This window comes from Leucoraja erinacea, chromosome 35 (genome assembly GCF_028641065.1).
Source record: "Leucoraja erinacea ecotype New England chromosome 35, Leri_hhj_1, whole genome shotgun sequence".
Classification (NCBI taxonomy): Eukaryota; Metazoa; Chordata; class Chondrichthyes; order Rajiformes; family Rajidae; genus Leucoraja; species Leucoraja erinaceus.
In genome coordinates, this window is record NC_073411.1 from 14468777 (window position 1) to 14481794 (window position 13018).

The 13018-nt window shown below is 50.9% G+C and overlaps 1 protein-coding gene across 2 annotated transcripts in view; it reads left to right on the forward strand.

Annotated features, from left to right (window-relative positions):
* LOC129713399 (inositol polyphosphate-5-phosphatase A-like) overlaps positions 1-12870 on the forward strand; it is a 25368-nt gene extending 12498 nt beyond the window's left edge. The window contains exons 8-16 of one of the 2 annotated variants that reach the window (XM_055662427.1): positions 466-582; positions 1628-1712; positions 2156-2251; positions 4118-4192; positions 4304-4377; positions 5507-5618; positions 7028-7081; positions 9040-9081; positions 9679-12870. In XM_055662427.1, coding sequence (XP_055518402.1) covers positions 466-582; positions 1628-1712; positions 2156-2251; positions 4118-4192; positions 4304-4377; positions 5507-5618; positions 7028-7081; positions 9040-9072 — 646 coding nt within the window. In that variant the 3' untranslated portion in view covers positions 9073-9081; positions 9679-12870. Of the gene's footprint in view, positions 1-465; positions 583-1627; positions 1713-2155; positions 2252-4117; positions 4193-4303; positions 4378-5506; positions 5619-7027; positions 7082-9039; positions 9082-9292; positions 9535-9678 lie in introns of those variants that run through there. The other variant, XM_055662428.1, reaches the window with a different exon arrangement.
* The last annotated feature ends 148 nt before the right edge of the window (positions 12871-13018 follow it).

Consider the following 13018-nt stretch of genomic DNA (forward strand, 5'->3'; position numbering starts at 1 on the left):
GAGACCCCTTCCACCCCTGCAACGGACTGTTCCAGCTGCTACGGTCAGGCAAACGCCTCCGTTGCCATGCGGTGAGAACGGAGAGGTTGAGAAGGAGTTTCTTCCCAGAGGCAATTCGGACAGTAAACGCCTATCTCACCAGGGACTAACTCTACTGAACGTTTTTCCATCCATTATTTATTATGTAAAAGAATATGTGTGTTATGATTGTGTTTATAATTTGTTTGGTTGTTTTGTTGTTTGTCTTTTGCACAAAAGTCCGCGAGCATTGCCACTTTCATTTCACTGCACATCTCGTATGTGTATGTGACAAATACACTTAACTTGACTTGGCTGTGGCAGCTTTGGTGTAAACCCCCATCTGCAGTTCCCACCTACACGCTTGGGCACAGCAGGGTGGGTGTGGGTCACTAGTGGCCCCAGCCCCATCACCTGCAAGCACTCACCTGTTTATTCCTGGCACAGGGTGTTCGACCTGGTCAATGTCCACCTGTTCCACGACGCCTCGAACCTGGTGGCCTGGAGATGTCCCTCTGTCTTCCCAGGAAACCGTCGGAGAGCACTGGGTCACGTGCTGAGCAGGTGGGTGGGGTGGGGGCGGGAGGGGGCAGGGGAGGGGGGGGAGGGGTGGGTCGGGAGGAGGGGGGTGGTGGGGGTACAGAAGGGGGAAGGGTTCACAGTGGAAGGGTGGGGAGGAGAGTGCATTTCGAATGCATTTCGTTGTCTCTGTACTGTACACTGACAATTGAAATTGAATCTGAATCTGAATCTGAATCTGAGAGGAATGGAGAGAACACAATAGATAATTGGTACAGGAGGAGGCCATTCGGCCCTTCAAGCCAGCACCGCCATTCACTGTGATCATGGCTGATCATCCTCACTCAGTACCCCGTTCCTGCCTTCTCCCCGTATCCCTTGACTCCGCTATCTTTAACAGCCCTATCTAACTCTCTTGAAAGCATCCAGAGAACAGAAAACATCAAGTTCCCACCGACCAGCATTCACCCCTACATTAGTTTAGACAATTAGAGATACAGCAAGGCAACAGGCCCTTCGGCCCACCGAGTCCACACCGACCAGCGATCACCCTGTACACTAGCACAGTGCTACACATTGCGGTCACTTTACAGAAGCCAATTAACCTACAAACCTGCACATTATTTGGAGTGTGGGAGGAAACTGGAGAAAACCCACACGATCATGCCAGAGCCAATGTCAAGTCCATGAAATGTGTACTTGCAGCAGGTTTGTAAACACAGAAGATAGACACAAAATGCTGGAGTAACTCAGCAGGACAGGCAGCATCTCTGGAGAGCAGGAATGGGCGACGTTTCGGGTCGAGATTCTTCTTCAGACTCAACACGACCCGAAATGTCACCCGTTCCTTCTCTCCAGAGACGCTGCCTGTCCCGCTGAGTTACTCCAGCATCTTGTGTCTATCTTCAGTTTAAACCGGCATCTATCTGCAGTTCCTTCCTACACTAAACTACTGTGCTTGAGTCTGAGTTGATTGTATTTGTGTGTTGTATCATCTGGTCAGCATGGATAGCGTGTGAAGCAATACAGCTCGCTGTACCTCAGTGTAGGTGGCAATAATAAACATGAGCGTGCTGTTCTCTTCCCTCAGGATCACCAACTCCTGCTACAAGAAGGTGCCCTTCCTAATATTCGGGGACTTCAACGTGAGACTGGACACACAGAGAGTGGTGGAGGTAGGACGGGGTGGGGCAACAGGGCGGGTTTGATGGGCCGAATGGTGTGGTCCCCTGTACCGCTGCAACTTGGACAGAATGGACACGTTGGGCCGAAGGGCCTGTTTCCCAGTCGGAATTTAATAAGACCACCATCACTCACCTCCATTGAGCGAAGCCCTCCTCATATGGAGGGAGGGGGGGGAATTGGAGCAGCTCACAGCTCCTGCACCGGGATTTATCCTGACCGTGTCTTTGTGGAGTTTGCACGTTCTACTGTGTGGGTTTTTCCCCTTTGACCTTAAAGTTGCTCCGGTTTCCTCCCACATCCCAAAGAATCTGTGTACTGCCCAGGGATCGCGTGCGGACTGGGTTGGTGGTCTGGGAATAATCAGCTGAACTCGTGGCTTAATTGTGTGATCGACCAAGAGCTGAATAACGCGTGTGTGCACCTTGTTCCACAGACTCTGTGCAGCCCAGCTACTGTACAGACCATACCCACCAACGATGCTGGAGACGTGAAGAAGGTTCTCTTCCAGGAGAAGGGCAAGGATCACAAGGTGAGTGGGTGGTGTGTGTGAGTGGGTGGGTGGGTGGGTGTGTGCCAACAGCCCAGCCCGTCCACTGGGGAGTTTGATGCTTCATCTGTTCTTGAACCATTCACTCCCCCAGTCTGTGAGTGGGTGGGTGAGTGGGTGGGTGGGGTGAGTGGGTGGGTGAGTGGGTGGGTGGGGTGAGTGGGTGTGGGGGTGAGTGTGTGGGTGGGTGGGGGTGGGTTGCGGGGTGGTGGTTGCTGTGAGTGTGTGGGTGTTGTGTGTGTGTGGGGTGGTTTGAGTGAGTGGGGGGTGGGTGGGTGGGTGTGGGTGGGTGTGTGTGGGTGGGTGGGTGGGTGGGTGTGGGTGTGTGGGTGAGTGAGTGGGTGGGTGTGGGTGGGTGAGTGGGTGAGCGTGTGGGAGAGCGTGTGGGTGGGTGTGTGTGAGGGTGAGTGGGTGGGTGAGTGAGTGTGTGAGTGTGTGGGTGAGTGGGTGGGTGGGTGAGTGGGTGGGTGAGTGGGTGGGTGAGTGGGTGGGTGAGTGGGTGGGTGGGTGGGTGTGGGGATTGTGTGGGTGGGTGAGTGGGTGGGTGGGTGGGTGTGTGGGTGGGGGGAGTGGGGGGGTGGGTGGGTGGGGGAGTGGGTGGGGGGGGGGTTGGGTGGGGGAGTGTGTGCATGGGTGGGGGAGTGGGGGGGGGAGTGGGGGAGGGAGTGGGGGGGTGGGTGGGTGGGTGGGTGAGTGGGTGTGGGTGGGTGGGTGGGTGTGAGTGGGTGAGTGGGTGAGTGTGTGAGTGTGAGTGGTGTGAGTGGGTGGGTGAGTGGGTGGGTGAGTGGGTGGGGGAATGGGTGTGAGAGGGGGTGTGGGAATGGGTGGGGGAGTGGGTGGGGGAGTGGGTGAGTGGCTGGGGTGGGTGGGGGAGTGGTGGGTGGGGTGAGTGGGTGGGTGAGTGGGTGAGTGGTGGGTGAGTGAGTGGGGGTGGGTGGGTGGGTGGGAGTGGGTGGGGGGGAGTGGGTGGGTGAGTGGGGTGGGTGGGGGTGAGTGGGTGGGTGGGTGGGTGGGTGGGTGTGGGTGGGTGGGTGAGTGGGTGGGTGAGTGGGTGAGTGGGTGGGTGAGTGGGTGAGTGGGTGGGGGGGGGGGTGGGTGGTGGGGGGGTGGGGTGGGGGTGGGGGGGCGATGGGGTGGGGTAGGGGGGAGTGGGTGTGTGGGTGGGTGAGTGGGTGAGTGGGGTGGGGGAGTGGGTGGGTGGGTGAGTGGGTGGGGGGGTGGGTGGGTGAGTGGGGTGGGGGAGTGGGTGGGTGGGTGAGTGGGTGGGGGAGTGGGTGGGTGGGTGAGGTGGGTGGGGGAGTGGGTGTGTGGGTGGGTGGGTGGGAGAGTGGGTGGGGTGAGACAAGAGTGTTTTATTGTCCTGTGTCCCAGATAGAACAATGAATTTCTTGCTTGCTGCAGCACAACACAATATGTAAACATAGTTCTAGTGGGAGAGTCTAGGACTAGAGGTCACAGCCTTAGAATTAAAGGGCGTTACTTTAAGAAGTAGAAGAGGAGGAATTTCTTTAGTCTGAGGGTGGTGAATCTGTGGGATTCTTTACCACAGACGGCTGTGGAGGCCACAAGTCAGTGGATATTTTAAAGGCAGAGATACTGTAGATGGATTTCTTGATTAGTATGGGTGTCGGGGATTATGGGGAGAAGGCAGGAGAATGGGGTTAGGAGGGAGAGATGGATCAGCCATGATTGAATGGTGGAGTAGACTTGATGAGGCCGAATGGCCTAATTCTGCTGCTATCACATGACCTTATGAAGTACTGAAGTTTTAATGCACTGATCTGTGGTGAGTGAGTTGCGGGGCAGTTGAATATTTCACTAAGACACATTTCCGCCTTTACTGTGCAGGTTCTGCTGAGGCTTGAATCGAAAACCTTCGACTACTTTGATCAAGATGTTTTCCGAGAAAACAATGGAAAAGCTGTTCGTAAATGCCGATCTTTTGTCACTCGTGCCGTGTCCGTGTCTGTGTGAGTTATTGCTGCTCCTGACCCGTTCAACAGCACAAGGCACTGACTCTTCATCTCTCTTTAGCTTCTAGAGTTCGACCGGGAGCTGGCCACGTTCACCGATGAAATCTGTGAGCTGGACATTCACTTTCCTCCAAGGTACGTAGGAAACATAGACAGTAGATGCAGCAGGAGGCCATTCAGCCCTTCGAGCCAGCACCGCCATTCAATATGATCCTGGCTGATCATCCAGAATCAGTACCCTGTTCCTGCTTCTCCCCATATCCCTTGATTCCGTTAGCCCTAAGGAACAACCATAGCCCCAAGGAACAAACTCTGTGGTAATATTGGCTTGATTGGAATTCTGAACAGGGCCATTATTGCATGGCACCCCTGTCATCCTTTAGTTTAGAGATACAGCATGGAAACAGGCCCTTCGGCCCAGCATGTCCGTGCCGACCAGCGATCACCCCGTACACTAGATCTACCCTGCACACCAGAAGCCAACTAACCTGTTTGTAGTGGGGGAATATGGGATTAATGTAGGTTGTGTAAATGCATGCTTGGTACAGACTCAGCAGGCCGAAGGGCCTGTCTCTCTGCTGAGTAACCATATGAATGTAGTCTGGCATTGGAGAGGAAGCACAGCCTGCTTGATGCGTGTGTGTTTGGGGAGATGGCCACGCAGCAGGTCCCACAGAACAGAAACATAGAAACATAGACAATAGGTGCAGGAGTAGGCCATTCGGCCCTTCGAGCCAGCACCGCCATTCAATATGATCATGGCTGATCATCCACAATCAGTTCCTGCCTTCTCCCCCATATCCCTTGATTCCGTTAGCCCTAAGAGCTAAGTCTAACTCTCTCTTGAAGACATCCAGTGAATTGGCCTCCACTGCCTTCTGTGGCAGAGAATTCCACAGATTCACAACTCTCTGGGTGAAGTAGTTTCTCCTCATCTCATGACAATCTCTTGCCTCCGTGCAGCTCTCATTCAGATCATGGCTGCCGCCCAGGCACACAGGGATGTGATGTACTTCACCTTCGGAAGCAATGACTGCACGAGGGGCATCCGCACAATGCATCGATTCCTGAAAGAAAGAAATCTTCCCATTGATTGGAATTCTGAACAGAGCATTTATTGCCTGGCACCTCTGCCATCCTTAAGTTTCGAGTTACAGCGTGGGAACAGGCCCTTCAGCCCACCATCAATCACCTGTACACCAGTTCTATCCCACACACTAGAAGCAAACTAACCTGCAATTGTCTATTGTGTTCTGCCTTCCAGTTACCCGTACAGTGAGGTGAACACGGAGGGAACACTGTACGCCAACACCCGCTGCCCAGCCTGGTGTGACCGCATCCTCATGTCTCCCTCTGCCATCGAGCTCGTGGTGAAGGTAATCGACTGCAGTCACTGATATTCTTCCCAGACGACATTCCCAACAACAAAATGAAGAAGTGTCTCCATCCGAAACCATCGTCACCCATTCCTTCTATTCAGAGATGCTGCCTGTCCCAGCTCATATCTCATGGATATGTAGAGAATGGAGGGATTGGGATCATCTGCAGGCAGGCAGAGGAGATTAATTTAACCTAGCATCATGTTCGGCATGGACACGATGGGCCGAAGGGCCTGTTGCAGTACTGTTCTGGCTAAAGCAGTCTCAACTGTGCTGTACCCCTCTGTGATGGGTTAGTCAGCTGTGTACAGGTGTGTGGATTGCCCAGGTGTTGAAACACCTGTCTGAAGAAGGGTGTCGAGCTGAAATGTCACCCATTCCTTCTCTCCAGAGATGCTGCCTGTCCCGCTGAGTTACTCCAGCATTCTGTGTCTGCCTTTGATTGATTCAATTGTGATGTTTTGTTGATGCAGGGGAGAACAAACATTAAATATGGAAGAGGAGGAGGATGCAAGGCTAAATGATGTTGATAATATATTTCTTCTTATTAAAAACATAGAAATTAGGTGCAGGAGTAGGCCATTCAGCCCTTCGAGCCTGCACCACCATTCAATATGATCATGGCTAATCATCCAACTCAGTATCCCATCCCTGCCTTCTCTCCATACCCCCTGATCCCTTTAGCCACAAGGGCCACATCTAACTCCCTCTTAAATATAGCCAATGAACTGTGGCCTCAACTACCTTCTGTGGCAGAGAATTCCACAGATTCGCCACTCTCTGTGTGAAAAAATGTTTTTCTCATCTCGGTCCTAAAAGATTTCCCCCTTATCCTTAAACTGTGTGACCCCTTGTTCTGGACTTCCCCAACATCGGGAACAATCTTCCTGCATCTAGCCTGTCCAACCCCTTAAGAATTTTGTAGGTTTCTATAAGATTCCCCCCCTCAATCTTCTAAATTCTAGCGAGTACAAGCCAAGTCTATCCAGTCTTTCATCATATGAAAGTCCAGGAATCAGTCTGGTGAACCTTCTCTGTACTCCCTCTATGGCAAGAATGTCTTTCCTCAGATTAGGAGACCAAAACTGTAGGCAATACTCCAGGTGTGGTCTCACCAAGACCCTGTACAACTGCAGTAGAACCTCCCTGCTCCTATATTCAAATCCTTTTGCTATGAATGCTAAGGTACCATTCGCCTTCTTCACTGCCTGCTGCACCTGTATGCCTACTTTTAATGACTGGTGTACCATGACACCCAGGTCTCGTTGCATCTCCCCTTTTCCTTGTCGGCCACCATTCAGATAATAATCTACTTTCCTGTTTTTTGCCACCAAAGTGGCATCATTTAGTATTAGTATAATTTAGCCAAATGACCTGTTTGAACGGTGTGTGGCTTTGTTTTTCAGGGGAGGCCGGTGTATGACGTGATGGGACCCGCTGTGTGTATGGGCGACCACAAGGTGCAGAGCAGGAAACACTGGTGTTTGGTGAAGGGCAAGCATGGACCTCCTGGCAGTAGATATTATTGTGGCACTAGTGGGTGGCGCAGTGGTAGAGTTGCTGCCTTACAGCTCTTGCAGCGTCAGACACCCCGGTTGGATCCCCACTACGGGTGCTGTCTGTACGGAGTTTGCACGTTCTCCCCGTGACCTGCGTGTGTTTTCTGCGAGATCTTCGGTTTCCTCCCACACTCCAAAGGCTTGCAGGTTTGTAGGTTAATTGGCTTGGTGTATGTGTAAATTGTCCCTAGTGTGTGTAGGATAGTGTTTGTGTGCGGGGATCGCTGGTCGGCACGGACTCAGTGTTTCCGCGCTGTGTCTCCAAACTCCAAATTGGCTTGCAGGTTTTGTAGGTTAATTGGCTTGGTGTAAATGTAGAAATTGTTTCTAGTGTGTGTAGGATAGTGTTAGTGTGTGGGGATCGCTGGTCGGCACGGACTTGGTGTTCTCTAGCTCTGTGTCTCTAAACTAGAAACTAAACATGTGGACACATCTAGGTTTGTTCCCGCTTACTCCCAGTGGGGCACAGGCACAGAGTGAAGCATCCTCCACCGAGATGGCCCTTCACACACTTTGAACTCTGGAACTCTCTGCAGGTAACAGTACATTGGTACAAGACACTAGGCCCTGGAGGGCACCGAGAGAAGGCAGGTACGGGATACTGAGTAATAGCACATATTGAATGGCGGTGCAGGTACCCTTATGTTTCTTAGGTTTTGCAACGCTCACACGAGGAGGAAATCCTTTCTTTAATCAGAAGGTGATAAATCTGTGGATTTCATTGCCACAGTCGGCTGTAGAAGGCAAGTCAGTGACTGGTATTTTTAAAGTGGAGATTGATAGGTTGTTAATTAGTTAAGGTGTCGAGGATTATGGGGAGAAGGCAGGAGAGTGGGGTTGAGAAAGAGAGATAGATCAGCCATGATTGAATGGCGGAGTAGACTCGATGGGCCGAATGGTCTGATTCTGCTCATGACTTATGAACATGAGTGTGGGAGAAACCCAGGGCGCTCGTAGCAATCCCACGCAGGTCACGAGGAGGGGGTACAAACTCGGTACAGACAGCACCCGTAGTCAGGATCGAACCTGGGTACCTGGCGTTGTGAGGCAGTAACTCTACCGCGGGGCCACTGTCTTTAGGATGGGTCATGCTCCCTCTGCTGGCCACTGTCCTAACTCACTTCCTCCCGCTTGGTCAACACCTTAACTCCCCCTCCCATTCCCACACTGACCTTTCTGTCCTGGACCTCCTCCACTGTCCGAGTGAGGCCAAACGCAAACACCACCTCATATTCCACTTGTGCAGCTTACACCCACCCCAGCGGTATGAACATTGACCTCTCCAACTTCAAGTGACCCTTGCTATCCCTCTCTCTCTCTCCATCCCCTCCCCCATCCTGCTAGTTTCACTGTTGGCATCCCTCTATATCACCTGTTCCACAGCCAACAATGGACCATTGTGGGCTCCTTGGCCGTCAGTGATTTGAACTGGATTTTTAAAATATTTCGTCTCTGATTTGTTCTGGACCTTTTCATACCTTTAATTTTGGATTGGGGGTGGGGAAGGGGGAGGAGTGGGGATGGGAACTGGGGGGAGAGTGGAGGAGGGGGGATGGGGCGGGGGACGGGGAAGTGGGGAGAGGGGTGAGAGGGAGAGTGGGGGGGGGAGAGAGGGAGCATGAGGGAGGGGGGCTGAGGGGGGTGGATAGTGATAGGGGGGGGGTAGGGGAGGGTAGTGAGGGGGTCGGGGGAGTTGCGATGACCACAGCCAGGTACTCGATTCTCTGGAGAAGCCACTCCTTCGCTGGCTTGAGTTCAGGGTGAGGGGGGGGGGTCCTCGCTGGGACAGAGGGGAGTGCACCACCATGGCAGAATAACTGCTCTAACCTCTCTGCCCTGTCTCTCCCTCTCTGCTGCAGCCCGTCTACCTGTTCTTCCACATCCCCGCGTGACCACACCAGGTATGTATGTGTGAATGATGGGATGAATGAATGAATGAATGCATGATGATGAATGCATGAATGCATGATGAATGAATTGAATGCATGAATGAATGAATGAATGAATAATGAATGCATGATGAATGAATGAATGAATTAATTAATTAATGTGTGAATGAATGAACGATACTTTATTAATCACAGTGAGATTTGTTGTTTTGCTTACACACAGGGGACGCTGTATATCTCAACTAAACTAAAGTCTACTCGGCCTATCGGGGGGAGATTACTTGTATTTTAATGTTGCTGTTTTTACCTGCATCTTTTTAACTATTTTTACTGTTTTATCAGGAACTGGATTTTTAAAATATTTTAATCGTTTATATTTTATGCGTGGAATGTTTAATTTTTTATGTGCGATGCTCCAGTATTCCCTGGGAAACATCTTCTCATTTTGCACTGTATGGCTGTTGCTTTGTAAGATGACAATAAAGGATGATAATGATATGGTGCAATAATAATATAGTCTTATGCAGTTTCTCTCCTGCCTCCTCTCCGCGACCGCTGACACCCGTACTGACCACTGACCACTGAAGCTCTCCCCTCTTCTCATTCCAGGTGACCTGCGACGCTCCGATTTCCCTCGACTCAACTGCCCACCAACATGAATGTCGAGAGGCGAGGAACTACAGGTGCTGGCACCTGGAGCCAAACACACAGACCTGGCCGATCTCAGCGGGTCAGGCAGCCTCTGTGGGGGGAATGGACAGCTTTATTCTGGGACGGAGTGGAGAGAGCACCTCCTGGTCTCCCAACATGGACAACAATGGCAAAACACAAACTGCTGGAAGAACTCAGTGGGTCAGTGTGGAGAAGAGTGACCCGCTGGGTTCTACACCAGCTCAGGACCCTTCTTCCGACTGCTTGACCCGCTGACTTCCTCCAGCCCTTTGTGACTTACCCAAATATGGAAGGAACTGCAGATGCCGGTTTAAGCCGAAGGTAGAAACAAAAAGCTGGAGTAACTCAGCGGGACAAGCAGCATCCTGTCTCCTGGAGAGAAGGAATGGGTGACGTTTCGGGTCAAGACCATTTTGTCCATTTACTGATGGTTCTTTTGGGGGCGAGTCTTTTGTTATTGTTCAGTTTAGTTTATTGTCACGTGTACCGAGGTGCAGGGAAAAGCTTTTGTTGCGTGCTATCCAGTCAGCGGAAAGACAATACATGATTATAAGTGATCCATTTAGAGTTACAGTAGCATGATAGGGGAATAACGTTTAGTGCAAGGTGAAGCCAGCAAAGTCCGATCCAGGATAGTCCGAGGGTCACCCATGAGGGTCACATAATTCAGCAATGCGCTCTGGTGGTGGTATAGAAACATAGAAACATAGACAACAGGTGCAGGAGTAGAGGCCATTCGGCCCTTCGAGCCTGCACCGCCATTCAATATGATCATGGCTGATCATCCAACTCAGTATCCCATCCCTGCCTTCTCCCCATACCCCCTGATCCCTTTAGCCACAAGGGCCACATCTAACTCCCTCTTAAATATAGCCAATGAACTGTGTGGCCTCAACTACCTTCTGTGGCAGAGAGTTCCACAGATTCACCACTCTCTGTGTGAAAAAATTTTCTCATCTCGGTCCTAAAATATTTCCCTCTTATCCTTAAACTGTGACCCCGTGTTCTGGACTTCCCCAACAACGGGAACAATCTTCCTGCATCTAGTCTGTCCAACCCCTTAAGAATTTTGTAAGTTTTTATAAGACCCCCCCCTCAATCTTCTAAATTCTAGCGAGTACATGGTTCAGTTGCCTGATGACAGCTGGTTTGTTTGTGAGCAAGTTTTTCGACACACGGCCGATCTTCCGAGTTGGACTACCAGCTTGGCCATGGCCAGGGGCCAAACCAAACGGGACCTCCTCCGGCCCACCCCCCCCCAGGGACCAAAGACCACCAGTGTGGGACTGCCACACTCCCTCAGCCCACCCACACTGCTGTCTGAAGATAGACACAAAGCGCTGGGGTAACTCAGCGGCTCTGACAAGTGCAACGTTATCTAAACGTTGGAGATAGTGATAGGAGCAGAATTAGGCCATTCGGCCCATCCAGTCTACTCCACCATTCAATCATGGCTGATCTATCTCTCCACCCAACCCCATTCTCCTGCCTTCTCCCCATACTCCTGGAAGCATATAAAATATATGCAGGAGGAGGCCATTCGGCCCTTCGAGCCAGCACCGCCATTCAATATGATCATGGCTGATCATCCAGAATCAGTACGCCATTCCTGCTTTCTCCCCATATCTCTTGATTCCATTAGCCCTAAGAGCTAAATCTGACTCTCTTGAAAACATCCAGTGAATTGGCCTCCACTACCTTCTGTGGCAGAGAATTCCATAGATTCACAACTCTGAGTGGAAAAGTTTCTCCCCGACTCAATCTTAAATGGCTTCCACCTTATTCTTAACACCTGTACTAATTAAGAATCTATTTCTGCCATAAGAATATCCATTGAACCCTGATTTGTAGAGGGATGTGTGTGTGTCTAAGTGTACCACACACCAAATGTGTATATGCGAGTAATGAGAGCAGTGAGCAGGATATTATCGTTCAATGCCGGAGTGAATCAAATACAGACATGTTGTAGTGTTTCACTTTATCTCATGTAATGCAGTCTATTGGCTTCTCAGCCCTTCTTCCTGTCCTATCAATCTCTGAACAAAACACAAAGTGCTGGAGGAACTCAGCAGGTCAGGCAGCATCTGTGGAGAGAAGGAATAGGTGACGTTTCGGGTCGAGACCCTTCAGACTGGGAGTCGGTCATTTCTTCAGACAGTGTTGTCTTCCTGGCCTTCCCAGCCCACCTGGGCTTGTGGTTGAGGCTGGGTCTGGAACATCTCACTGGGGTGTGATCCACTGCTCCTGTAGATGTGTGCCTGAGATATTGGATAAGGGCTGGATTCAGGCGACAGGCCATGTACCTTGAGAGTTTAGAGAGGTAGAATTAGGCCATTCGGCCCATCGAGTCTGCTCCTCCATTCAATCATGGCTGATCTCTGCCTCCTAATCGCATTTTCCTGCCTTCTCCCCATAACCCTTGACACCCGTTCTAATCAAGAATTTGTCTACCCACTGACTCCACCACAGCCCTCTGTGGCAATGAGTTCCACAGATTCACCACCCTCTGACTAAAGAAGTTCCTCCTCACACCCTTTCTAAAAGAGCACCCTTTAATCCTGAGGCTGTGACCTCTGGTCCTAGACTCTCCCACCAGTGGAAATATCCTCTCCACATCCACTCTATCTATGCCTTTCATTATTCAGTAAGAGTGTTTTATTGTCATATGTTCCAGATAGAACAATGACATTCTTACTTGTAACAGCACAACAGATTGTGTGGGAAGGAACTGCAGATGGTGGTTTAGAAACATAGACAATAGGTGCAGGAGTAGACCATTCAATGTGATCATCCACAATCAGTACCCCGTTCCTGCTTTCTCCCCATATCCCTTGATTCCGTTAGCCCTAAGAGCTAAATCTAACTCTCGAATACATTAACCTGAAATGTCACCCATTCCTTCTCTCCAGAGATGCTGCCTGTCCCGCTGAGTTACTCCAGCATTTTGTGTTTAGAATCGGAGGGATTACAGGGGCAATAGCCCTGAAGCCATCGTCATTTGGGACAAAAGAGGGGAGCGGAGAGATCAGATCAGGTTGAAATTTGTACATTTTATACTTTTGTAACGATGTCGGTGAGCGGCCTATCTTCATTTTAAGCCTTGACTTAGTAAAAAAAACGGAAGTAAAATCTGGTGTGAGCCTCTGTTTGCGGAACGATCCGCTGTGTGTGGAAGGGTTGTTCTCCCAGTGGGAATACGCGGAGATCCACACAATCCCTGGATCGATCCCACCAGAGAAACTGGATATCTCCAGACGTGACATATCTCCTGGTCCCC